We start from the raw sequence: 27,284 nt of genomic DNA, 5'->3' as shown, positions 1-27,284 counted from the left end.
TTGTGTTTTATGTCCTTCCAGATTCTTTAAAAATATATTCTGCCAAGTGGTATGATACTCTTAAAGGCTTGGGCAGTCTAAGAAATTGTGTTCGTTTTCTGAGATATATCAGATAGTTAAATTATGAATAAAAAGAACCACACATGAAGGCGTTTTATTTGCCATTTTTATTCTTAAGTGTAATGTATTTTCAGTTTCATAAAGAGATTTTTTTGTTTTTGTTTGTTTGTTTGGACTGTAATGACTATAATTTATACCACTAATTTTAGGAAGCATTCAAAGCTGTGGAAGATATTCATGGACTATTCTCCTTATCTAAAAAACCGCCCAAGCCTCAGTTGATGGCAAATTACTATAACAAAGTCTCAACTGTATTTTGGAAATCTGGAAATGCTCTTTTTCATGCGTCTACACTCCATCGTCTTTATCATTTATCTAGAGAAATGAGAAAGAATCTTACACAAGAAGAGATGCAAAGGTAAGAGTCTTATTGTTGGATAGTATTGAGATATAAAAGAAATATCTTGTAAATGGCATGATGTTAGATTAGGGTTTCTCGGCTGCACTGTTGACATTTGGCGCTGGTTATTTCTTTGTCAGGGGACTGTGTTTAGGATCTTCGGCAGCATCCCTGGTTTACCCACTGATTGCCAGTCGCACTCCTTATAACTGTTAACTACCAAAAAACCTCAATGGTATTCTTGGGAAGTATTCTTTGGTAGCTGTCTTTTATCTGATAACCAACCCTCCAGTTGAGAAAATGGAATATTAGGAAAGGCAGTGTTAAGCTTCCTTAACTGAGTGTAGGTATTCAGAATCTAGGAACAAATTAGACCCCCTCCCCCCAAAATGAATACTTTTATCAAGTAACTTTTCCCCCCAGCTATAAAACATTAACTCTGTAAATAATTGGCATGTGTATTTTTTGTAGATAGCCTGTAACCTAACAATCTAAAGACTTATTTTTTTAGCATTACATATATACTTTCAGTCATGTTTGGTTTTTATTAAACATTTTAGTTGGGCTTAGGCAACTCACATATCACTTCTTACTGGCAGACCATGTTATTTTGGTCTCTAGGAGAAGTACATACACCAAATTGTTTTTCTTAGCTTGTAAGCAGTGCATGGAACCAACTAAGTTTTTTCTAGTGTATATGGCAACCCACTCCAGTCTTCTTGCCTAGAGAATCTTGGACTGAGGAACCTGGTGGGCTGCAGTCCAAGGGGGTTGCAAAGAGTTGGGACACGACTGAGCGACTAAAACTTACACTTCCATATATATATATATATACATATATATGTATGTATGTACGTGTATGTTTTGCCACACAGAGCATCATGTGGGATCTTAGTTCCCCGAGTAGGGATCGAATCTGTGCCTCCTACTTTGGGAGCTCAGAGTCTTAACCACTGGGCCACCAGGAGAGTCCCTTAAAAAACTATTGAGGACAGTGTTCATTATGTCATTCACTATCTGTTATATAATCCTTGTCTATTGAAATAAGGAAAAAAACTTGATTTTATCAAGTTATTTCTATATTCTTCTGTTAGAAAATACTGTAAGAGTACTGTCATAATCATTAGGCTCTTTGGCTCTATGTACATTATTTTCCTTAATCCTCCCAACACCTCGTGACTTAGAAAATTCGGTATCTTGCCTAAGCTTCTAGTCTTGGAAATGGTGAAGCTGAGGTTCTAATTGGGCTCCAGAGCCTGCAATCCTTAGTGTCCTACGGTGCTTCAAATTCAACCTGAGTTTTGTGTTTTAAGGAAGCTAACATTTAACTTTTGCCCTCAACTCCCATAATATGTTTTTGTGGTCCTTGTAACTGTAACTTTTCCCTCTTTCTTAAGTGTCAGTTTTTTCTTAGTTTTAAAATCTTCCCTAATAGCTTTTGTCAGGGAGTAGGGGTATATGCAGGTGTGTCTGTGCTGCCATTTAACACAGTCTTTTCTCTACAGCTAGAAAACACTGACAGTAGTAAGTGGCTGGGGGTGAAGTTCTGCTTCTCCGAGTGTTCATTTTAGGATAATCCATTTCTTTTTTAATTAATCCTGTGCTTTGATGAATACTTACGAGGCCAGTTCATTGTGGCGGTATACATAATTCTGTCACTGGCATATTTTACTAGATAATTAAAGAGAAGTGTCTTTCTGCTTATCAAGTGACATTTGCAAATTTAACAGATTGTAACTTTGTTCTCCAGAATGTCTACTAGAGTCCTTTTGGCCACTCTTTCCATCCCTATTACCCCTGAGCGTACTGATATTGCTCGACTTCTGGATATGGACGGCATCATAGTAGAGAAACAGCGTCGCCTTGCAACCCTGCTAGGCCTGCAAGCCCCACCAACGCGAATTGGCCTTATTAACGATATGGTTGGTATAAGTTTTAGCACTCTTAACTCTTAACAGCTTTGGACAGAACGCTCTATGGTCAGGTTTTATAATTTATGATTAAATGCTGGGAATTCTGATGCATTGCCAGGGGATTGTGATGCATGGACAAGTTTGAGAACCATTGGTGTAAGTCAGCCCTGTGTTGAGGTGAGATGTTTTGTCTTGAATGAGCTGGAGTTAAATTGGATGCAGCAGACAAGACTCAGACTAGCTTTGAGGAATAGCATGGACCCCTTGATAAGGGAAGTATGATGGGCAAGAATGATCATGGCTTATTTCAGGGGCTGTAGGAAAAAATTAAGCTGATAGGTGTTAGAAATATGATGATGAGTCCAGGAAAGTGTGGAATTAGATTAGGCCCAGTTCTGGATAACTCAAGTGTTTCCAACTTTGTTTTCTTTAACTTTCATTGTTAAGGCAGTGGTTCTTTCTTTTTTGGCAGTGGTTCTTAATTAGGGCTATGCACTGTAATTGTGTGTGAAGTACTTTTGAAAATGCAGATTTCTAGGTTTCATCCACTGCATATATTAAATTGATTTCAGAATATAGAGCCCAAGGTTTTGTATCTCACAGTGTTTTACATTGGACTCTTTAATTCAGTGGGAATTTATCATGTTAGTGTCTGTTACCTGCCAGGCAGGTGATAGTTAAATGGAATTTGTACTCCAGAGGAGTTTGGTTCACAGTAGTTTGACTTAGTGGTTACTGTGGTACCCCTCTAGCAAATTACTTCAGGATAAGAGAAAAAAGAGGGACAGGTGTTAGAGAATAGGCCTTATTCCTTCACTGGCAGAGTCAATCAGTTTGGATAAAAGTTAATACATTTTGTATATGGCAACAGTTTTCGCTTGTAACAGTTCTCTGTTAACAGTGCTCTGTTAGTAGCAAGGCAAGTTCCCTTTGTGGTCAATTTTTTAAAAGAACTAACTTAACCTCTGAAATAGTATTTCTGTCTGAATGCCTTCATGTTTTATTCTGCTGCCATTTATAAAAACCGGCTTTGTGTCTTGGCATGTTTTTATGGGACTGAATTAGGATTAAATATAATTAAATAAGAGCATTGTGTTTAGGAAGAGGTCTTAACTAGCAGATAAGTATTTAAAAAATTTTTTTTGAATACTGAAAAGTGTGCTTGATTGGAAGTATTATCCATATCTCTTGAGCTCATGTAGCACACCTCAATGTTAAAGTTGATCAGCTTTGATACTGATGCAGGAATCCGTTGGTGGGGTCAGGGTCAGTAGGCAGGACATCCACGTTTGGGTCCTCATTGGACCCATAAATAAATGCCTATAAGAAGGCTTTTAGTTGGTGCCAGATGAATGGCTTAACTAGATGTCAGGAGGCATTTTATAAATTTTGTGTTCACTATATGTACAAGGTTGAGACCTGAGTATTAGGTTTATGTAGGTAAATTCATAATCACCTAGAGAATGATTCTATATCTCAGGAACAGACTCAAATTAATCAAGTTCATAAGAGGTTGTTAAGCTTGGGAAGCAAGTATACTTCAGTAGATTATGATAGCCTATCTCAGCACATTCCTTATTTGGAGGGGGTGCTCAGTGGAAAATCCAGAATATTCATTTATTAAGTACAGTTGATTCATAATGTGTTAATTTTTACTGTATAGCAAAGTGGTTTAATTTTATGTACATTCATTTTTATATTCTCTTCCATTATGGCTTGTCTTGGGATACTGAATATAGTTGTGCTATTCAGTAGGAAACCTTGTTTATCTATTCTGTATGTAACAGTTTGCATCTACTAAACCCCAGCATCCCAGTCCATCCCCTGCACGCACAAGTCTGTTCTCTATGTCTGTGGGTCTGTTTCTGTTTCATAGATAGGTTCATTTGTGTCATAGTTTAGATTTCACATGAAAGTGACCATATGGTATTTTTTTCTCTTTCTGACTTCACTTGATATGATAATCTCTAGTTGTATCTGTGTTGCAGCAGATGGTATTATTCCATTCTTTTTTTTAATGACTAAATAGTGTTCCACTGTGTATGTGTGTTCTTTATCAGTTCATCTGTTGATGAACATTTAGGTTGTTTCTATGCCCTGGCTGTTGAGAATAGTGCTGCTATTCACAATAGTAGGGGTGCATGTATCTTCTTTGAATTATTTTTTTTTTGGATCTATGCTCAGGAGTAGGATTGCTCAATCATATGATAATTCTAATTTTAGTTTTCTGAGGAACCTCCATACTGTTTTCGTTAGTAGCTGCCCCAATTTCCATTCCCATCAGCAGTGTAAGAGGGTTCCCTTTTCTCCATACCTTGTCCAGGATTTGTTATTTGTAGATTTTTTTTGCTAATGGCCATAGAATAATTTCTTGATAGGTATATGACTGATGTCCCATAACCTGAGGGCAGGTTATACAAGCTACATCCTTATTGTGCAAGAAAGTTCTATTCACATATCAACTTTGATTAAATTGTAACATACATATTTAAAGTACATGTCCTAAGTATAATTGTGTAAGTTCTCAAAAAGATTTTTCCATTCACCACTTTTTCCTATTTCTCCCAAGAATAGCCACAGTCCTAATTTATAACACCACAGATTAATTTTGCCTGTTTGTGTATTTTATATGAAATTTAAATCTCACATAACTATATGAAATTCTTCTCACTGGTGAGATATATTCATGTATTGAATATAGTTGTTCTTTCTTTGACTGTTTTTGTGTATTATGTGAATCAGGGCCTGTTTTGTCCTGAGTTTTTTTTTTTTTTTTGAATTTTTGGCTTTCCGAGCAGGGTTGCTGTAATAACTTTTCTCTGATACAGCTATTTGTAAACTGGTGTTTACTTTTTATTGATAATAAGCTGATTTGTGTTGGCCACATGAATGGTCTTTGTAAATATTTTGACTGTGTTGATGAGTTTTTATTTCCTTTGTAAACTCCTGTGGGGTCTCACTGTAGAGAGCTGCATAATTTGGGGTAAGAGACTCAACATAGTGGTCCTGGATTTCTCTTTGGTAAATTTAGAGGTGGTTGAGGCTAGATAAATACCAGTTATTTCCCAGGTCTCCAGCCTGATATTTTTATTTAATTTATAATCAATTCAGAATCCCAGTTACAAAATACCTTCAGCAGTTAATCCTTTTGTTTTGCTTACTGTAGGTCAGATTCAATGTGCTACAATATGTTGTCCCAGAAGTAAAAGACCTTTACAATTGGCTGGAAGTCGAATTTAACCCACTAAAACTCTGTGAGAGAGTCACAAAGGTAAGCTTTGGTTATATTATCATGTAGCCATCCCTGTTACAGTTTTATGTTGTAGTATTTTCTTTTTATTGGAATATAATTGCTTTACAGTGTGTTAGTTTTCTGATGTACAATGAAGTAAAGCGGCCATGTGCATACATATGTCTTCCTCTGTCTTGGACTTCCCTTCCTCCCTGGCCATCACAGAGCACCTGCTGAGCTTTATGTGTAGTGGCTTCCCACTAGCTGTTTTCCACCTGGCAGTGTATACATGTCAGTCAGAACCTCCCAGTTAGTCCCATATTTGTTAACAGAGAAGTGTTATCCTATGTGTTCGAATTTGGTGCACATTTCATTGTCTTTTTTCTTTATGTCAGGAGAAAAGATATTTCTGATGTGCTAAATAAACCTTTGGAGGTAAATTAGCAGCATGACTTAATTCAGCCATTGCTGTCAGTCACCTTCATACAAGAGTCATAGCTTCCTGTTACATTTTGTGTTTCTTTGCATTATGTGATGATTTTGTCTGTGAAGAAAATGAAAAAGTATCACCAGTGTTTTAGTATTTATTGTAGAGAAAATATAACTCTTGTAATGGGTTTTATAGGTTCTCAATTGGGTTAGGGAACAACCTGAAAAGGAACCAGAGTTACAACAGTATGTTCCCCAACTGCAGAACAACACCATACTCCGGCTTCTCCAGCAGGTAAAGATGAAAAAATGGATGTGTTATGAACAGCTGGGAATTTTCCATCGATTGTTTGGAACACAAAACTAAAAAATTTAGAAATAGCCCAGGAAAAAGCTTCATCAAATTCTAACCCTCACCAAAAGTAGTTTTGATGTGTTTGATTTGAAAAATCACTATTTTACATAATTCATAGCTGCTTTTGTCTCTTTTTGTTAACCATTGTCTTCATACATTTTTCCTTGTTAGCCATGTACATCTTACTCCTTTTAATACCTATTTAGTTTTTCATTGTCTAGAAGTACCCTGGTTTATTTATTCAGACTGTTGGTGGAAATTCTTTAGTTTTTTTGGCCATAATAAAAAGTTGAAATAGTGAACATTTTCCATACAGGTATCTTTGCATACTTCTGTAACTTTTGTAGCTAAGAAGTGGAATTAGCCATAGTCTACACATTTAAAACTTTTAACAGATCCTCAAAGATTGAATTCATTGACCCTCCCACCAGTAGTGAAGAAAGCTTTTTTTCCTGCTAACACTAAATATTGTCAGTCTTTTAGTTTTTTTGGCAATCCTGTGGTATGTGGGATCTGTTTCCCAGCCAGGGATGGAACCCGTATGCCTTGCATTGGACGCATGGATTCTTAACCACTTGATCACCAGGGAAGTCCCAGTATTGCCAGCCTTTCAACTGTTGTAGTTCAACTTTGTACTTAAGTTTGAATATTATGGTTTACAGTATGACTTAAATGATCCTGTTCTGTCTTCCATTTGTCTCATTGGCGGTGGAGAGTGTTTACTGTGTGTTAACTTCATGTTGGTGCACATGTCATTGACCTGCTTTCTCTCCTGTGTGTGAGCAGTGTTATTTCTTCTGTGCTATACAAATAATTGAAGGTTAATTAGCAGTATAACTAAATAGTAATACTGCCAGTCTCCTTCAGACAAACAGTTTTATTAAATGTTCAGATGAGTTAGGTAAGTAGCAGGTCTCTGTCTACAAATATGTGACCATTTAGGGATTTTTTGGTTTGTTTTTATGGAACTAGGATTCGAAAGGATTATGTGATGGTTTGAAATATAGCGTAATCTTTTCATTAGCCTTGGATTTTAATTCTAGCTCCAGCAGTGCATTGTTTACATACTCTGAGCTTCCGTTTCTTTTCTTTGAAAAATAGGCTAACTTTTCTAACTTTTTACTGTTCCATGAGACTCCACTTAACAGTTGGCTAAATAAATGATAGCTATTATTATTAACCCTGTGTTTCTTATGCAGGTGGCACAAATTTATCAGAGCATTGAGTTTTCTCGTTTGACTTCTCTGGTTCCTTTTGTTGATGCTTTCCAACTGGAACGGGCCATAGTAGACGCAGCTAGGCACTGCGACCTGCAGGTAGGCGCTCCCAGGGCACACTGAGGGGGTGGCAAGCCTGCGAGGACTGAAACACACACTGTTTGTTTCTCTGCTTCTGGTCGAGTGGCACTGTTTTAAAGCTTTCATGAATTGAGGCTTCTAGCTTTGATGTTTGACATTCTTCAGTTGATCTTTTTTCTTAAATTCAGTTGAAATTTTAATCAAAGTTACTCATTTGTAACTTTGTCGTTACTTTATATTTGCATGTAGATTTAACTATTTAAAATACTCTTCAAATTTTCATAGGTTCGTATTGACCACACTTCTCGGACCCTTAGTTTTGGATCTGATTTGAATTATGCTACTAGAGAAGATGCTCCAATTGGTCCTCATCTGCAAAGCATGCCTTCAGAACAGATAAGAAATCAGCTGACTGCCATGTCCTCAGTACTTGCGAAAGCACTTGAAGTCATTAAGCCAGCTCATATTCTGGTACGCATCTGTGGGAGAAGTGGATGACGGAATTAGGAGGGGCCCTCTAGGTCTTGCACAAAAAGGTTTGAAATGATGTCTCAGAGAAGGGATTTATTATATATTTCGTCTTAGGTGTGTTTGATACTTTTGATATTTTGTTAAATCTTTGTCAGATAACACAGATCATTGAGCTACCTTCTTTGGGTCAGAATACAGGTAAGGTGATCATAGGAGTACTGTGATGAGTGGTAACAGACCACAGGTGATGACCCTCCATGTAGGGAGTACTGTGATCACGCTTTTCCTTTCTGTTTAAGTTGTTTGTGAGCTCTTTTAGTCTTTTCTCCTTGGCTTGAACTCTTTATAGTATATGTGGTTCAGATAAAAGTTGGCCTAGCAGATAAAGGTTCTTCAGCTATATCATTGCTGTTAAAGACTGAATAGTTGTAGTATTTGGTGCTAGAAACCAGTAGTTGAATAATGTCACTCTCTTTTTAAATGCAAATACATGTTAGGAAAACACATTAGGAGTATGTAGCAATATTTTTGGTGTTGAATACTGTGGTATGTCAGTTAAAATTATTTTTATTTTATTTATTTATTTTAATATTTTTAATGCATTTGTTTTTGAAGCAAGAGAAAGAAGAACAGCATCAGTTGGCTGTTACCGCATACCTTAAAAATTCACGGAAAGAGCATCAGCGTATCCTGGCTCGCCGTCAGACAATTGAGGAAAGAAAAGAGCGGCTTGAGAGTCTGAATATTCAGCGTGAGAAAGAAGAACTGGAGCAGAGGGAAGCTGAACTCCAGAAAGTGCGGAAGGCTGAGGAAGAGAGGCTGAGACAGGAGGCAAAGGAGAGAGAGAAGGAGCGGATCTTACAGGAACATGAACAAATCAAGAAGAAAACTGTTCGTGAGCGTTTGGAGCAAATCAAGAAGACAGAACTGGGTGCCAAAGCATTCAAAGATATTGACATTGAAGTATGTAGCATATTAATGCATTAAAATGCCAGTTTTATTCAGGTCCCTTTGAAGCACAGTTCTTTACCATTTATTGGTTTACTTTGGGTTATTTGGTTATTTTGCTCCGTTTGATACAACTATTAATAGTCTATGAAATAAGCATTTGATTTGGCGACTCCACAGCTTTTAGTCACTGTTGAAATGGAATTTGGGTACAGTAGAATACAGGAATAAGAAGTAGATGTTATGGTTACATTGTTTTTCCTCACAAGCAAATAAGCCTCTTTTAAAGACATTCTTCTGTTGCCTGAATTTACTCATTATAAGCATTTGCCCTTTTGAAATAAATTAATTTAGGATCCATTTCTAGAAAGAAGTGGTGCTCCATATTGACTGGTATGCACTTCTTTTATACTCTTATTAATTGTGGTACATTTCTGTTACTTTTCAGGACCTTGAAGAATTGGATCCTGATTTCATCATGGCTAAACAGGTTGAACAGCTGGAGAAGGAAAAGAAGGAACTTCAGGAACGCCTAAAGAATCAAGAAAAGAAGGTAAATGAAAGAACTGATGAACTTTAACGTGCCAAGTTAAAAGAAATTTTTTTAACAACATTTGTTTTCATGATTCTCAGATTGACTACTTTGAAAGAGCTAAGCGTTTGGAAGAAATCCCCTTGATAAAGAGTGCCTATGAAGAACAGAGAATTAAAGACATGGATCTGTGGGAACAACAAGAAGAAGAAAGAGTAAGGCTTTAATTTAATTGTAATATTTTTAGACTATAAGAAAGCTATAATAAAGCCAGTAATGGGAACAGGGTTTCAAATTGATTTCTGTATTATTTTGCCAGAAATTGCGCTCTCATGGCTGTATACAAACAGGGCAATAGACATTTACAAAATAGGGATTAAAAAATGAAACTTGTAAAGTACAAAGGATAGCTGAACTTTATTTTTTTTGAAAACTGCTTTATGGAGATACAATTCACGAATTTAAAGTGTGCAATTGACATTTTTAGTATATTTATGGAATTGGGCAACAATCTGATTTTAGAACATACCCCAAAGGAAACTTCATACCCATTAGCAGTCACTCCATTTTCTCTCCACTTCTTCAGTGGCCACTTAACTCCTTTCTGTCTCTAGATGTGTCTGTTTTGGGTATTTCTTAGAGATGGAATCGTATAGTCTGTGTGTGTGTGTGAGTGTGTGTGTGTGTGTGAGACTAAACAGCTCCTTCTGTAGTTTTATTTGCTTATATGTACTTAACAGTAGAAAAGCAACATTTGCAAATGCTTATAGTGGCCAAATTTGTAGAAAAAATGAGTGACCTCATTTTGGTTAAAAAAGTAACCACGGGCAGGAGACAACATTTATCTGTGGTGGCTGCATCCTCTTGGTTGTTGTCATTCTGGGCCTAGTATTAACCATCTTTTCCAGTTTTCTTAAAGTTGGAATTTGTGTGATAATTCTTTTAACATGAAATTAGCGGAAGTGCTACAGACCAGCTAAAAGCTTGAGATTTCCTGCTTTTTTAAGTTAATTTATTGAAACAAAATTTTTAAAAGTTTTTTTGCTTGTGCCTCATGGCATTTGGGATTTTAGTTTCCTGATCAGGGATCAAACCCACACTCCCTGGAGGGGCCAGAGAAGTCCCTCCAATTGCTTTTAAAGAAGAAAATATAGTAAATAATAAAGCCATGAAGTCTTTGTTGTTTTGTTTTATCATACACATTTTAGTTTTTCCTCCTTAAATTTTGTGGTTGTTGTTGTTCAGTCTCTTAAGTCCTGTCCAGCTCTTGGTGACCCCATGAACTGCAGCCCTCCAGGCTTCTCTGTCTTTAACTATCTCCAGGAGTTTGCTCAAACTCATGTTCATTGAGTCAGTGATGTTCTGGTACCGTGGGGTTAAAGCTATTTCTTAGAGATGCCCCAAGTCTTTTTTATTCATCTTCTGTTCCTCATTGTCATCCTAGGGAGCTGTTGGTATGGCAGAATGGAGGGGGCAGAGGAGATGCTTACACTTCTTCAAGAATATCTGTCAGAAATTTGGGATAAATTCATAATCAGATAATGAGCACTTTGAAATTTAACTTTGTATCATGTGTTTGCAGATTACTACGATGCAGCTAGAACGGGAAAAGGCTCTAGAACATAAGAACCGGATGTCACGAATGCTTGAAGACAGAGATTTGTTTGTAATGCGGCTCAAGGCAGCACGACAGTCTGTTTATGAGGTGAATTTCCTGGTTTCAGGGAAACCTTTATTCATGAGCTTTTGCCTTAATGAATCTTCAGTGTGGTGGTACATTCTCTGTCTTGAGCTAACATAATCATCATTCAAATAATATTTTAATAGAGATATCTTGAATTATTTCCTAGACTTAAGTAGCCATCACTATAAATGGATTTTTTCTGAAGGTGAAAATAGACTGCATTAAACTTGGTTTTGATATAAACTTTTGTTCTTTGATTCAGAAAGAGAAAAAAACTAGATCGAACAGTCCTGCTCTTAGACTCTGATTTAATCATTTATTTTGTATAAATAAATCCACTGTGTATAGATAATACTGTCGATTCAAAGTTTTAACCATTTGAGAACTTCTCATTTGGAAATTTGATTTTTAGGTTTGTAGGTTGCTTTTTATGGTTCCACCAAATTTAACAGTGCTTTTGTAACTTACTGCCATTTTGTAGCCCTTGATAATTTGATTCCTTTCTTTTGGTGATCATTCAATTACAGGAAAAACTTAAACAGTTTGAAGAGCGATTAGCAGAAGAACGGCATAATCGCTTGGAAGAACGTAAAAGGCAGCGTAAAGAAGAACGAAGGATAACCTATTATAGAGAAAAAGAAGAGGAAGAGCAGAGGAGGGCAGAAGAAAAGATGCTAAAAGGTAACGTTTTAGACCGAGAATGGGGCTATACGGCAAGGTTGATAATAGGTCTCCTCTGTACAACCTTACTTAGGAAAGGAATGTGGAACCAAGGTGATTCGTTTCTTCACTGCAGCTAACTAGTTCTCAGGTTCTGACAGCCTGACTTAGTTCTCTGCAGTGTGTTACCTGTGAGGGTGTTAATGTCCTCTGCCGGCCTATTTCAACAATTTTGGAATCGTTCTATCACAAACTCTGCCCTCGTATTTTTTATCATTGTAGTCTGTATAGTATTAACATTGATTGAGCAAAACGTGCCACGTGAAGTCTCTCAAATGATCCTTTTTGTGTCGTTGCAGATGCTCGGGTGTTGGGGAGGGATTCTGATATATTCTTTAGTTGTGTTGAGTGGGATAATACTTGTTTTCTTGAATATTTTCTGATATTCAAGTTTAGCTGATTGTAAACTATTTTAAAATTCTTAAAAATAGTTTTCTTCTACATTATGCTGCCTCTAATACCAGAAAAGTAGACGTATGGCCCTGGTGGAAATGTGTGGGTGGGAGGCACACTTTCTAACCTGATGTGTTGTGCAGAGCGAGAAGAGCGGGAGCGGGCTGAGCGCGCGAAGCGTGAGGAGGAGCTTCGGGAATATCAGGAGCGGGTCAAGAAGTTGGAAGAAGTTGAAAGAAAAAAACGTCAGAGGGAGTTGGAAATTGAAGAAAGGGAGCGTCGCAGAGAGGAGGAGAGGAGACTTGGTGATGACTCACTTTCTAGAAAGGTAAGTACGGCCGTCAGTGTTCTGTGATGTGTGGGTATCAGCCAGGTCTCTGCATGACAGAGCTGTCCGTGCGTGTGTCAGTGTCTGGGCATGGTGTTTTGAATTACATCTGTTCAGATTTAAGTCTGGTATTGCCTTATCTTTCCAAAGAGGGTTCCTAAGGAGGATGGGGAGGGGATTAGACTTGTCTTAGCAAGCTGGGATTTTATAGGCTTTAGAGTACTTGTCAGTAAGAACTAATCCCATGAAATTAAGTATTTGATGAAAAGTAACACAGTCATATGGAAGAGGGGCTGTTCGGTTCCTTGAAGGGAGTTGCTATGATGTGAGGGTCCTCAAAGATGAATTTGGGGGACCAGCCAGTGTTCGACATCCCTTGTTAGAAATGCAGTCTCAGGCTCAAAGCCAAATCTTTTGAATCAGAATCTGCATTTTAACAAGATTACCAGGTTCTTCAAATGCTGGTCTAAGTGTTTATTTTTAATTTCCATTCATGTCCAAAATGACCAGTGCTTCTGACTTTATCTTGTATAAAGAGGGTGTCCAATACCTTCTCCTGGCAGTAGCTTTGTTACCTGCTTAAACCACATTGCTTCAAACCCACCCCTCCTTTCTGTTCCTCTGCTCCTGCCTTATTTAACTAAGCTGGTTTCTTTTGCCCGTATCACCTCCAGGCCTCACCCGTGGTTGCGATCCTCCCCCAGCCTCAGAGCTCCGTCTGTACTGTGGCTTGCTCGGTGTTGCACGTCGTGTGCTCGATCGTTGCCGCTGCCCTGGGTCTCAGACCTGCCTTTGGGTCGCGCTCATTGCTTACAGCCCAGCTGAGCACACCGGAGCAGTCAGGGCCTTTTATGCTTACTGCTGTTTTGTTAGCTTCATCAGTCACTGTTTTCTTAGCACTTATACTCTAGCTGTTCTGAGCTAGTGTTGTCTTCCGTTGTGTCTGTGACATCTGCCCGCATGCTCTTTGTTTTTCCTGCAATGTGTCCATGCTGTCCTTTAAATGAAATACTGCTATTTTTTAAGGTTAGGGGTAAGTAGCTGGAGGGTTTCTTGCCTGCCATGTCTCTGATCCTTTATCTGTGCCACACCTGTATCAAATGCTTCCCTTTATTGGAGGGTCTGCTCTTAGTTGTGTAGCCTTCAATTTGTTTTATAATATATGAATGGATTTTTAGTTTTGTTAGTCTTGTTGGTAATTATTATGAGTGTTCTTTTCCTGTTGGGCACAGAGTGTTGTGTGAGAGTGTGTGTGTGTGTGTGTAAAATAAGAGTTAACTGTTTGATTTGCTACATCCTGTTAATTTAGTTCTTCTGAGGCAGATGAGGTAGCCCACCCATGGTTATGGGTTTCAAAGGTTTTTATCGGTTTTTGCAGTTCTGTGTTAATCCTTTGTTGTTGTTGTTTCTGTTTTGTTACCCCCCCCCCCCCCCTTTCAGTTGGAGAGTGTTCATTCTTTCTGTTCATGTTTAACATGGCAGCTAACTATGGTAACTAGTGCTTGTGGCTTTATTCCTGACGTTTGTTTTGGCCTTTATGCTTTTCTTTGGTCTTCTACCATCCATTCTTTTCAGAGTCTAAACTTACACTCTGTAGATTTTGAGAACTCTTCCCTTTCTTCAGAACAAACAAAATGTGCAAAACAAACAAAACAACCACTGCGAGCTTAGCCGCATCTGACTCTTTGTGACCCCACAGATTGCAGCCCGCCAGGCTCCTCTGTCCATGGGGATTCTCCAGGCAAGAATACTAGAGTGGGCTGCCATGCCATCCTCCATGCCCTCCCAACCCAGGGGTCGAACCCAGGTCTCCTGAATTACAGGTGGATTCTTCACTGACTGAGCCACCAGAGAAGCCCAAAGATTATAAGGCTTAAGGCCTCTTTATCTCTTGCAGTAGCACCTGTGTTGGTCATGCAGTTGTGTCCGACTCTGCAGCCCCATGGACTGTATATAGCTGGTCAGGCTCCTCTGTTCATGGAATTCTCCAGGCATGAATACTGGAGTGAAGAGCCATTCCCTTCTCCAGGGGATCTTCCCAACCCAGGGGTCGAACCCTAGTCTCCTGAATTGCAGGCAGATTCTTTACCATCTGAGCCACATCTATTTAAAGGCTTTACTTAAATTTATTGCCTCCAGTGCATTTAAACAATGTTTTTTATTTAGAAATTGCTTAGCAGTTTTACAACTGCATTGGCAAGGTGATTTAGTTTAAAATATGTTTACACTGTATCTTTTCCCCTTTGCATGTAAGTTTTTTTTTTCTGTATATTAACTGTTTTATTTTTGTGTATGCCTCACAAGAGGTTTTGTTTTTCTTTCACAGTTGCATAATGGTTCATTGGTTTGGCCAGTTCAGAATCATCCTCCTCCAGAAGCTGAGAGACCTGTCTGTCCTCACTGTCCTAGTACTTAGTGGGAAGAGGAGGGTTCTGGACAATAGTCTCGATTTTTTTACTTCAGTAGATATTCTGCTCTATTCATAGGAAGCTCTGAGAAAAGAAGTTCTAATGTTTCACCAAGTCTTTGTTTAGTTGCCTAAGCTTAGGTCTTTACTGTTCACCCTTTTTGGCATGTGTGCCCCATCAGTCAGGATTCAGTTTACTTAGAGCATATTGAATTGTCTTAACTCAGGGAGATTTTTTTCTCCTTTTCTCTTCTTCTGGCCTTTCAACGTCCTATTCTTGATCTCTTTTAATGTTTCATTTACTCTTTTCATCTCTTTGTGCTATAGCAACTAACTCTGAGGCTCCTGTTCAGTTTCTATCAGTGGTGTTGCTAATGTGGTGACTCTGACTTTGCTCATTGTAGGACTCTCGTTGGGGAGATAGAGATACAGAAGGCACCTGGAGAAAAGGACCCGAAACAGATTCTGAGTGGAGAAGAGGCCCTCCAGAGAAGTGAGTAGAATTAAGGAGAAGAGACTGATCATAGGTCCTGTTAGCATCTTATTAGTATTTTTCTAATTTGGCATATTTTGTGGCGGTGGGGAAAAAGGGAGTCATGAAGAATTGTATGCGTATCTATTACTGAGATGTTTTCATGGTTTACTTCAATGCTGCTGTGATTACTGACATAGAATAGATATCTTGGACAATATGTGCTTTAGATTTTTCTTTTATTTTTAATTTCCTAAACTAATGGTATTGTGGTTAGAGTATAGTGAATGGTTTCATAGTATTTTTCTTGTCGTTTTGAAAGCTGTAGTAATAGATTTAAAATTTGCTCAGGCATTCCTCACAAGGTGCAGATACTCTTTAGAGGGAGTTGTCTGCTTACTCGTTTATTTGTCAACATAAAATTTTGGGTTTTGTGGGGTTGTTTTTATTGGAACATACTCTTGTAGGACTAAGGTTAGTGAATTTATACTTTGGAAGTGAGTCAAATCATTCCGAAAGAGATCACGTACGTACTTAAGAAAGCATACTCTTAACGGTGTTTGGCTTGTTACTCTGTAGGGAGTGGAGACGTGGAGAAGGGCGGGACGAAGAGAGACCTCACAGAAGAGATGAAGACCGACCAAGGCGTCTGGGGGATGATGAAGAGAGAGAGTCCTCTCTCAGACCAGACGATGATCGGATTCCCCGACGTGGCATGGATGATGACAGAGGCCCCCGACGTGGTCCTGATGAAGATCGGTTCTCTCGCAGGGGGGCAGATGATGACCGGCCTTCTTGGCGTAGTGCAGACGATGACAGGCCTCCCAGACGAATTGGCGATGAAGACAGGGGTAGCTGGCGTCACGCGGATGACGACAGACCACCTAGACGAGGACTGGACGAGGACAGAGGAAGCTGGCGCACGGCCGATGAGGACAGAGGACCCAGGCGCGGGCTGGATGAGGACCGGGGGCCACGCCGAGGAGGTGCGGACGATGAGCGTTCGTCCTGGCGGAATGCTGACGACGATCGTCCCAGGCGGGGCATGGATGATGACCGGGGTCCCAGGAGGGGCTTGGATGATGACCGAGGACCTTGGCGGAATACCGACGATGATAGATTTTCTAGGCGAGGTGCAGATGACGACAGATTTTCCAGGCGTGTTGCAGATGATGACAGGGGGCCTTGGAGAAACATGGATGACGATCGGATCTCAAGGCGGGCTGATGACGATCGGATTCCCAGAAGGGGTGATGATTCACGACCTGGCCCCTGGAGACCATTTGTCAAACCAGGTAAAATTGTGGTATTCAAAAAACCAAATTGGATGCTTTATATGTGTTTTCAAATGCTACCTAAAATTTTACACCAGCTTATCCCCACTATTCTGTAGAGAATGGCAGGTAATTTCAAAGAAAAAACTCAGGTCTCAAAGGACAAATTACAGTTTGATTGTTAAGTTAGAAGTGTTCCTGCTATTGCAGGGCTTTTTTGAGGTTCTTTCTGTGTTTTTCCCAAAGTATCGGTGTTCTTCAGGTTCCTTCCTGGACTGGACTGCTTGTAGAAGTAGTAAAAAATAAAAATATTCTTATTAATCATTTGTCTGTACTCTTGTCAACCATGACATTATGTTTGTGAGAGGAGCCCATTTCCTTTCTCGGTCTTGGGCCTGGTTCATCCTTTCATACTTTTTTTTTTTCAATTTATTCAGCTGTGCTGGGACTTAGTTGCCGAGCGCAGGATCTTAGGTTGTGGCATGTGAGGTCTAGTTCCCTGACCAAGGATTGAACCCAGGCCTCCTTCATTGGGAGCGTGGAGTTTTTAAAGCCACTGGACTACCAGGGAAATATCCCCCCTTCATAATTTTTATTATTCTCGAGTAATTGTGTACAGGTCTGTGCCTTCATTGCTGTCTTGCCCAGATGACTTTTCCCCATACCTTCAGACCTGTGTTTCCAACTTTTATGTAGCACCTGGTCACTGACACTTCAGACTCAACCTATGAAGACAGAATCCTGCGCCCCCCCCCACCCCCCCCAAAACACACACACACACACACACATGTTCCTTTTCAAGGGCATCACTGTCCATCTAATTGTATAAGATGGGCGTTCTCCTTTACTCTGCTCTTTCATCCTTCTTGTATCTTTTCAATGACCAACGTCTTTTCAGTGATTTGTTTTAAAAGCAGTTTGAGTGCCTGCCTGCCCCTTCCCCTGAGTGGTTTCTGTTGCACACTTGTGTTTCTTCTCACTTCATTCCATTGTGAAACTTTGTGACTTTTGGGTTAGCTTAACTTTACTGTGCTTTATGTAACATGGGGATAATAGCATAGTAGATTCTCATTAATTCATGATAATTACATTTTTATAAAGTCAGTGAATACTGAACCATTGCTACTAAGGGAAATACTAGGTTAGGTTCCTGTCTTTTCCTGAACCCTCTGGTCAGTTTACCTCATTTAATGTATGTGATTGGTTCGTTAGCATTGAACCCCCTGGCCAGCAGCACGGTCACTTGTTCCTGAAGAAGCTTATCTAACACCCGTATGTTCCCCCTAAATCGTGTCCATTGTCTTTTTGTCTTTGGGAGAATGCTGGGGGTAGGGTTGATGGTGCACTTAAAAACTGAAGTCACTAACAAAAAGCACAAAAAAAGTGGAAATGTGGCACTAAATAGGCCATTCAAAGGGTACTTGTTTAAAGTAGGAGAGCTGCAGCCAGAAGACAGCATTGCCTTGTTTGAGCTCAGCTGAGAACAGGCCCGTCAGGCGGCTCAAATATTTCACAACTGGGTACATGCCTGGGAGTGACTTGTGAAAGTGCTGGAGTGCTAATTTTGGAATCACAGGTTTTTAGCAGGTAGCAAATTAGCAGGTATGGAATAATCTCCTTATCTCAGAGCTGTGGATAGGATTGAAAGAGCTAATAATAGACAGATGGTTTCGACTAGTGCTGTAGCACACCGGAATATAAATGTTAGTGATGATAATTGTTGGCCTTGCAGCTATAAGAGGTTTTCATCAAAATAATCTGCTTCATTTCCTTTTGTGTGTGTGCCTGTGGATTTGTGTGCACACATTCTTCCTAGATTTGGACATCCCATGGCTAAGGGAGGTATTGAGCAGGGCCAATGGCTTTGTCCTTATTTCATGACCTTATGGTGGTAAATGGTAGGGGGCAGGATTGTGAAAGGAAAGAGTCTTTTTAGTTAGAAAGGTTTTGAAAATGTTGAAAGATAACAGTGAACTCATAATTGGGGCTCTATCTTTCAGATCTAGATCCTACCCCTCACCCTTGAAGCTCTCTGCTTAAATGAGTTGTCTTCACTGTCAGAGCAGGTTTATAGATTTTTATACCTGAAATCTCTGCATGTGGAATATAAAGTTCCTATATGTTATATGTTAGAAAAACAGTAATAGGTAGTCATAAATAGGAGTTGGTTCTGTGAAATGAGGTAAATGCATTTAGTTTTTTAAATTGGGTTAGAGTGTCTTATTAGCTATTACAGTGGTGATGGGTTAACATCAAGATTCATGGTTGCCAATCTGTTTGAGTGGAAATTTTCATTTTGTTTTTTAAAAACCTAGGTGGATGGAGAGAGAAAGAAAAAGCCAGAGAAGAGAGTTGGGGTCCACCTCGCGACTCGAGACCATCAGAAGACCGTGAATGGGAGAGGGAAAAAGAGAGAGACCGAGATAATCAAGATCGAGATGAGAACGACAGGGACCCGGAGAGAGAGAGGGACAGAGAGAGGGAGAGGGACCGAGAGAGAGAGAGAGACCGAGACCGAGACGGCGATCGAGAGGACCGCTTCAGACGGCCAAGGTTGGATACTCCGGTTAAGACTGTCTGTGGCCTTATGGTTAAAACTCCTGTAATGTTGTCCTATGCATTCCCAGCTTTTTGAAAAACATGCTCCCCCTTTTCATATATTCATCTAGTAGAGTCAGATTTTAAAAATTTTAGAGGTCATCTAACTGAACCAGATTCCGCCTTTCAAAGAGGGGACAGGCGGGCTGGTGCTGTGTGTAGGTTGTGTGGCTGCTGTGGTGGTGGAACCAGTCCAGGTTCTTCACTGTCCATTAGTTTTCCCCTGTAGTTGAGGTCCGTTATTGCTTTTGAATTATTAAAAAGTCCCTTTGCTTTTACTAGTTTTAAGAGTTCTGGCTTGCTTCATCTGGTCAGAGTGGCTTTGTACTAATCTAATCTAGATCAGCACAGTTCAGTACAGCTTCCTGCAAGGATGAAAGTGTCCTGTAGATGTAATGTCCACATGGTAACCAGCTGTCACGTTTGACTGTTCTGTTGGACAGTGCAGAGCCAGATGTTCTCATTTGACTTCATGCCTGAAGCATCAGGGTGAGGTCAGCTCATGAGTTTATAAAGTTTATTCCTGTTATTTGCTGACCTGGATATTATATATGCCCTTAAATTTACCCCTGTTGTCTAACAGCAGAACTTAACATGTCATTTGAATTGGCTTGCAGGGATGAAGGTGGCTGGAGAAGAGGACCAGCTGAGGAGTCTTCAAGCTGGAGAGATGCAGGTCGTCGTGACGATAGGGACCGCGATGACCGGCGTCGTGAGAGAGATGATCGCCGTGATCTAAGGGACAGACGAGACGACAGGGACCGAAGAGGACCGCCTCTCAGATCAGAGCGCGAGGAAGGTAGAGATGTATTTTCTGTGTGACTGCTGAACACTGGGGAGCCATAGTTGATGAGGGGATTTACTGTCTCTTTAACTTGTGTGAACACCAAAAATAAGATGGCCAAGTAGATCATTTATTCCCTTTAAAGTTCATGGTTTTCACAAACTTACTGGAGGAGTACCCACTCCAGTACTGTTGCCTGGAAAATTCCATGGAATGAGGAGCCTGGTAGACTACAGTCCATGGGGTTGCAAAGAGTCAGACACGACTGAGCAACTTAACTTTGACTTTCATTTTTTTTTTTAAATGACCATGGCACTTTTGCCTCAAAAGCTTTGACTATTTGGTTTTACATTGAGGGTATTTCTTCTTTTATAGTATAATGAAATATATTTCACTTATTTGCTGTTAAGTCTTCAACAGGAGCCAAAAATCCTGTAAATTTTTATCCAGCCAGATTTTTGTCACCTTATCCTAATTTTTTAAAAATTAGTACACTTCCCAGGCCAGTGATGTCTTGCTTGCGAGTTGGTATTTTAAGTTTGTTTTAAAGGTTTTTCAGAAATTGTATCAAAATGATTAAAATGTATTTAGGTGTTTTTTTTTTTTTTTTTTCCCAATGATTCTTTATCTTCAGTACTGGATTTCTGAGTAATTTGAGGCATTCCTTTCGCTTCAGTTCTGTTTAGTCTGAGCTGATAGAATACAGTAATAAATTTATTCTCTCCTTTTCTTTTAATTAAAGTAAGTTCTTGGAGACGTGCTGATGACAGGAAAGAGGACCGGGCAGAAGAGAGGGAAACCCCTCGTCGTGTTCCTCCTGCAGCTCTTTCGAGAGATCGAGACCGAGAAAGGGAAGGTGAGAAAGAGAAGACCTCCTGGAGAGCTGAGAAAGATAGGGAATCTCTCCGTCGTACTAAAAATGAGACTGATGAAGATGGATGGACCACAGTACGACGTTAAGTCTCAAGATAATGGATTCAAACTCATGTCTCTGCATAGGTTTGATCACATTCAAGGATTATTATACTTGTGCTTCAACCAATCTAAATTGGATTCTTTAATGTCTCACCATAACGCAAAAAGCATGAACTTGTATTAATCCTATATAATAGATTGATCAGACACCGCATCCACAGACGGTTGGAAAACCACGCCATGTTTTTGAATTTAAGGTGTTGCATTATTTCATCAATCATTTGTTTACAAAAAAAGAAAAACTAAAAATAAATTTAAAATGAGAATTCTTCAGGTATTGAGTAACACCTATATCTTGGTATAGAACTGATCTTTTTTCTTTTGATTTTGAAATATCTGGTATTAATTTGGAATGAAGTAAGGTTCTGTTATAGAGAATGTATTTGAAGTCTCTAAAACAGGGAGCTGAAACAGTTCTCACACCATTGAGACATACCTCTAGGTATTTTGAGGTATTTACTATTTACTAAATTCAGAAGGTTTTTAGGTTTACTCTTAAGTGCAGTAAACATTACACACATTGGATACAGTGGAGTTTTTGGTAGATTTTACTTGAAAGAAGGTGAGTATAAACCAACTTGCGGTCATTATTATAATGACGAGAATACTGCTGGAGTGTGAATCCAAAACAGATATAGCTTTTAAATTTTAAAGCATTTGGTAAACTGTGGCTGAGTTTTTTCTGTTGCCAATAGCAAACTGCTTTTCCATTTATGGAGAATTCATGCCTTTCAAGCATTTTAAATATGACAATATTTATAAATGTGTGGTTTGGAGGAATTGTTTAAATTCTTTTTCCTAATTTCCTTTCTCTTCAGAATAGATTCTTTCAATAAGTAATTTGTAGTAATGACTGTGTTGACTTCAATTTTGGAGTGTAGTAGCTATGTTAAAGATTAACTATTTGGTCTTATTGAAGCCAACACAGAACTTGCTGCTGTGTTTTTTCTTCAATGATAAATAAAACACTTACAGAATTTGTTTTAGTGTTGATTTGTGGTTAGAGTTAGTGTTTATATATAATGTTTAGCTTGCATATTCAGTTGAGTTTATTTCACTTGAGGTTTTACCAGTGGTATTAACTTTCTCACTGTTGAGTATCAAAGAAAATAACCTAAATATAACAAAAAGCAAATGTGGTTAGGATGGTCCCACTGAAGTGTCCTCCTCTGTTACTGGATGAACTTCTTAGTTTCCCTGTAAAGTTGTCCTCTCTGTATGGTGTGTGTGTGTAAAGTTGTGTTTCCCTGTAAAGTTGTCCTCTCTGTGTGGGGTGAGTGTGTGTGTGTGATGTACATCTTGAGTTTTCCCCTGAAATTAAAAGCATAATTGATTTTACAGAATGTTAATTGCAAATTTATAGTGGCTCTAGGCACTTAGATTCTTTCTGGTGTTGAGTAGTGGGGAGAATTACTCTTGGTGCAGCCATGAAGCCAGAAGAGGGAGTATTGGTGCTTTTTAAAAAAAAAAACTTTACAAAATGCAGCCTTTCCTTTTCGATGTTAGTGATAGAAATCACTTTAAAAAACATTTTTCTTAATTTATATTTCAAACAAGTAAAAGTCTTGTGAGAAGAAGACCTTTTGTAACAAGTGAAAACTTGGGACAGTAACCTGCTCTGTCCCAAGTTACTAGAGCAGGACATATGTGGCAGTCACATACAGGCCCCCGACAGACATTGATTTGAGCGGATTTGTTTAGATGGTGGTCTGATGGTTAGGTTTCCAGGCTGGTCTGCAAATCACCCTTCCAACCCAGACCCTTTCCCAGATGTACTGTTCTCCCGAGTTCAGAGCACAAGGTAAGGGCAGAGGAGGGCAGCTGCTTGTGATCATGCTCAGGGCCTCACAGCCTTACCCCTCCCTCAGTGTGTATTTTCAGGTGTCTTCCACGTTCCCAGTGGCTTCTGCATTTTTAGACCGGGCATCATTATCAGTATGGATGGATCTGAGGGTGGAGACAGCGGCCCAGAAACGGTTCCACATCCCAGTATTTGTCCAAAGTGGCTACTAGGGGGAGGTTGGCATCTATATGTGAGACATGATTTGACTGTACACCGATTTAAAATTTTGGGAGTCTAAAATATACTGGAAATTAATGGAAGGAATGTTCTTCTTTTCCCCAAAACATGCAGTCTTATGAAAATAAGTAATTTTGTCAGTATTTTGTATACTTTCTAGACTTCAGAAAATTGGGTTTCCTTTTACCTTAAATTTAGCTTTTCAAGTACTTAAAACATGTTTCAGATTGAGAGTTGCTTTTAAATGTGTTAGAGCCTGTTCAGTAAACTTTTCATAAGAGAGTTCTAGAAAACTACTGACATTTTCCATTATGCTTTAAAATACTAGAAGCTAAAGTTAGCTGGAAAACAGGCAAATGGCGGGGGGTGGGGGGGGTGGGGGTGGGGGGGTTGCGGTGCTGCTGATACAGTAAGTCACCTGCCTAGTCCTTCCCTCCTGGAGAATGCACCCATCTGTTAATAGTAAATCTTGAAAAGGTAGAATTAAAGCAGTGGCAAGAGGTGACAGGAATTCATGTGACCTAAAAACAACCCAGAAAGCTAGAAAACTATTTTAAGTTGGTATGTTTTCTAGCAAAACTGAAGAGAATTTAATGCATGCTTTTGAGTTTATGTATATTCATGTCTGAAGTTCTCTAATTTGGAGCTAGACTAACAGGATTTTTTCTTGACCAAGAAATGAATGGTTTGCTTGTGTGCCCCCCCTTTCTCCCACCCTTTGACCAAAAAAGCTCATAGCTATCTCAGTTATTATGGCAGCTTCTTAGATTTTCAAAGAAGTGTTCAAAAAATGGAGGGAGTTGTTTAATATGAAGGCAGTCTAATTTATAATAACCTAGCTAAGCTATCCTGGGACCTCTAAAGACTAAGTCTGTTGCTGTTATTTTTCAGATAGTGATTTTGTACAGTTTAGATGACTTCATGTTAACTCATTTCCATTTTTACCTTCTGTGTCTGTTCTGATGGTAGATGTGGTATTCACTATGGTGGACTTGAAAATGAAGATGGGAGGTTAAAGTAGAAGTCAAGCACCTTTGCCCAAAGATTAGATTTAATCTCACTGATGAAAATAACTGGTGGGATTCCAGAAGGGTTGTCTTCCAGTGAGAATGGGAACACAACAGAGGGAGGCTGTGTTGTTCCTTGTCTTACCCCCCCCCCCCCCCCAGTTCCTTTAATTGGTGCCTATACTGGTTTGAGAACTTATATGATGGTTTAAATCTGACATAGTCCAGAGTGGAACCTTCCTGAACACCAGTTGTTCCATTAACCTTCCGGAGCTCAAAGGATTCCATCTTGCATTTAGTCTGAGAGGCAACAGCTGGAATGAGATTGCCACTATTTAGAGACCCTGAAAGCAGCAATTCAGAGTGAATTAATACTGCATCCTTTTGATCTTAAGTATGACATATTTTTGAAGAACTAGAATAGGAAGGGGCATAAAGAAAAAGCCAAGTAGTAGAGTTAAAGGCATGGTTAATGAATTCATATACTGTTACTGTATAAATACACAATTTTTTTAACAGCACCATTTAAGTGTATACACAATTATAACTTGGCACTATTTTTAAAGGGGGAAAACGGTAGTTGCTCACTCAGTAATAAAAAGATCTGGTACATGAGCTGTATTCTACCTACCTACAAATTGTACATTTTATACATCTCCAGCTAGGACAAAAACAAGCCACAAGGAGGGAACACCCACCCAAACTAACACTGTAAAGTATACCAACTCTTCACTTAATGATGCTACCAGGCAGGGCTTCACCTGGAATTATAACTGGGTAAGGACAACAGAAATATTAATTGTTCCAAACAATAAAATAGTCATTTTGCTGACACTCCATAAAATCGCCTGTTTTAAGTTCAGCTGAGAGGCTTTTAAAAAAATATTCTAGACCTAGTAAAGTGCCTCCATTCATAAAATTAAACATCCAAGATTAGATTGAGACAATTTCATACTGATGCGCATCTAAAATAGGTCGACGTATAAATAAACCACAGCGCCTCTAAGTTGCCACATTTCAGTTAGTGGAATACCCAGCCTTCACCGTCTGGATGTGCACAAACTAGAAACATAATCAAGATTTTAACGTCTAGTCTCAACCGCTCTTCGACAGGAAAATAGTACCGTCGGCTTCCTCTGGAAAAACCAAGACGAGCTCCACACTCCCCGGCAGCGAGGGAAGAGATGGTGCGCAGACCAAACACGAGAGTGGGCGGGCGGCTACCCTGGTGGCATCAGGTGGCAGCAGCAGACCGGGGTCCGGGCCCTTAACGCAGCTTCTTGCCGGGCAGGCCGTCCCGGGCGCTGCGCGGCGGCGGGCGGGCTGCAGGCGGCGGCGGTACTTTGGAAAGCGGGCAGTACTTAATGGTGTGCGCGTTGTCGCCGCTGGCACCGCACAGGGGGCACGTGTACCTGCGCAGCACGGGGCACAGCACCCGCCCGTCGGGTCCCTTAAGGATGTGGGTGGTGTAGAGCGCCACCGCCTCCTTGTTGTTCCGGCAAAACACACACACCTGCAACTCGGGCTTGAGCAGCCGGGCGGCGGCCGCCCCGGAGGCGGCGTGCAGCCTGGGCTCGGCCGCCCACGCCGGGGCCCGCTCCTCTCGCGGCGCCGCTTCGGCGGTGGCCGCGGCGGCGGCGGCGGCGGGTGCACAGCCCAGAAGCACGGCGGCGGCGCGACCGGCGAATGGGCTCAGCTCAGCGAAACGCTCCTCCAGGAGCCCGGCCTCGGCAGGGTCCGCGCACAGCTCCAGCGCGCGCAGCTCCAGCGCGCCCCCCAGGTAGCGGCTCCGGGACCCCGGATCGTCGCTGTCGTCGTCGTCGTCGTCCTCGTCGTAGTCGGGAGGCCCCAGAGCGGGCCCTAGCGCCCCGGGCCCGGCCCCCGCGTGGGGGGAGCAGCACGACGAGGAGGAAGAAGAGGGCGGGGAGCCGTCGCCGCCGCCGTCCCCGCCGCGGGCGCAGCCGAAGCGCGGCTCGCTGTCCACCGCCTTGGTGATGAGCGTGGCGAGTCCCAGATAGTCGTTCCACGAGCTGAAGGGCTGCGGGTGCGCCGGGCCCTGGGTGCTCACGTAGCGGGAGCTGGGCACGAGCGCCATGGGCGGGGGGGCGCGGCCGCGGCGGGGCGAGCGGGGCGCCCAAGGGAAAGCCTCCATGGGCGGGTTGCGGGCCGCGCGCGCCACCTCCCCGCCGCCGGCGCGGGCCGGACGGAAGGGACGAGCCGAGCCTGCCCGCCGGCCTGCCTCGGGGTGGGGCTGCCTCGCCGCCTTTTATCGGGCCCCGCTCCTCCCCGCCCCGCAGCCTCTCTGCCGCGGCCCTGCCCCCTGCCCTCCCCCGCCCGGGCCACCTCGCCCGCGCCCGGGACGGAGGCGGAGCGGAGGCGGACGCGCGGGGGGCGGGCGGGCGGGCAGTGAGCGCGCGCTGCTCCGGCCCGCGAGGCTCCTGCACCCCACGCGCTGCGCCCGCCTAGCCAGCTGCGGGGCAGCTTTCATTCTGGGAGGGGGCGGACAGGCGCCGCCTCGGGCCGCTACGCTAATTGGCTGCTGACCAGAGCCCCCTGCGCCATGGGCGCCGCTCCAGACGCTGATTGGTGAATCCGGGGGAGGGGGCGTGCCCTACCGCGCAGCTGGGAGGGGAGGGGGATGTAGGGGAGGGGCGGATGCTGGGGCCCGCCTTCGCCTGAGCTCTGTTCCCGGGGTTTGAAACAGGTGACCAGTCCTGGATCTCCCTCGGCTTGGGGGTGAAACCCACCTCCCAAGCTTTTAGTACCCTGAGCCAGCCTTCTGCCTTCTGAGAAACCCCTTGTTTGCTCTCTCCTTCTCATCAGCATCAGCAAGGAAAGATGGGGAGGCAAGACTTGGTGCGAGCTAACGATGCAGTTTTTAAGTGGGAGCCGCCCAGCAATCAAGTAACTTCCTTTCGCACAGCGTTCTGGAGAGCTTTCAACTGGGTGGAATCCTCGCACAAACCTCAGAGAGCTTGAGAGAG

The 27,284-nt window shown here is 41.4% G+C and overlaps 2 protein-coding genes and 2 non-coding genes across 4 annotated transcripts in view; 3 read left to right on the top strand and 1 right to left on the bottom strand.

The window, feature by feature from the left end:
* Positions 1–22,250, top strand: part of EIF3A (eukaryotic translation initiation factor 3 subunit A) — a 31,070-nt gene extending 8,820 nt beyond the window's left edge. The window contains exons 6-22 of the mRNA XM_043925466.1: positions 270–478; positions 2,211–2,382; positions 5,540–5,644; positions 6,231–6,329; positions 7,589–7,705; positions 7,973–8,158; positions 8,774–9,121; positions 9,555–9,659; positions 9,740–9,853; positions 11,221–11,343; positions 11,850–12,003; positions 12,579–12,763; positions 15,575–15,663; positions 16,222–16,937; positions 19,232–19,469; positions 20,132–20,313; positions 21,041–22,250. Of these exons, the coding sequence (XP_043781401.1) occupies positions 270–478; positions 2,211–2,382; positions 5,540–5,644; positions 6,231–6,329; positions 7,589–7,705; positions 7,973–8,158; positions 8,774–9,121; positions 9,555–9,659; positions 9,740–9,853; positions 11,221–11,343; positions 11,850–12,003; positions 12,579–12,763; positions 15,575–15,663; positions 16,222–16,937; positions 19,232–19,469; positions 20,132–20,313; positions 21,041–21,258 (3,360 nt within the window). The 3' untranslated portion in view covers positions 21,259–22,250. The remainder of the gene's footprint in view (positions 1–269; positions 479–2,210; positions 2,383–5,539; positions 5,645–6,230; positions 6,330–7,588; positions 7,706–7,972; positions 8,159–8,773; positions 9,122–9,554; positions 9,660–9,739; positions 9,854–11,220; positions 11,344–11,849; positions 12,004–12,578; positions 12,764–15,574; positions 15,664–16,221; positions 16,938–19,231; positions 19,470–20,131; positions 20,314–21,040) is intronic.
* Positions 5,967–6,096, top strand: LOC122709757. Its single transcript, XR_006345719.1, has one exon. It is a non-coding gene; the product is annotated as a small nucleolar RNA SNORA19 (small nucleolar RNA).
* Positions 7,133–7,262, top strand: LOC122709756. The gene has a single exon (XR_006345718.1). It is a non-coding gene; the product is annotated as a small nucleolar RNA SNORA19 (small nucleolar RNA).
* A 2,076-nt stretch (positions 22,251–24,326) lies between the features above and the next one.
* On the bottom strand, positions 24,327–26,880 carry NANOS1 (nanos C2HC-type zinc finger 1). The gene has a single exon (XM_043925467.1). It carries the CDS (start codon positions 26,450–26,452, stop codon positions 25,568–25,570), a length of 885 nt encoding a protein of 294 aa, XP_043781402.1. The 5' UTR covers positions 26,453–26,880; the 3' UTR covers positions 24,327–25,567.
* Between the last annotated feature and the right edge of the window lie 404 nt (positions 26,881–27,284).

Source organism: Cervus elaphus, chromosome 15 (genome assembly GCF_910594005.1).
Source record: "Cervus elaphus chromosome 15, mCerEla1.1, whole genome shotgun sequence".
In the NCBI taxonomy this organism is placed as follows: domain Eukaryota; kingdom Metazoa; phylum Chordata; class Mammalia; order Artiodactyla; family Cervidae; genus Cervus; species Cervus elaphus.
The sequence above is the reverse complement of the archived record's forward strand: the minus strand, read 5'-3'. Positions and strand labels throughout refer to the sequence as shown.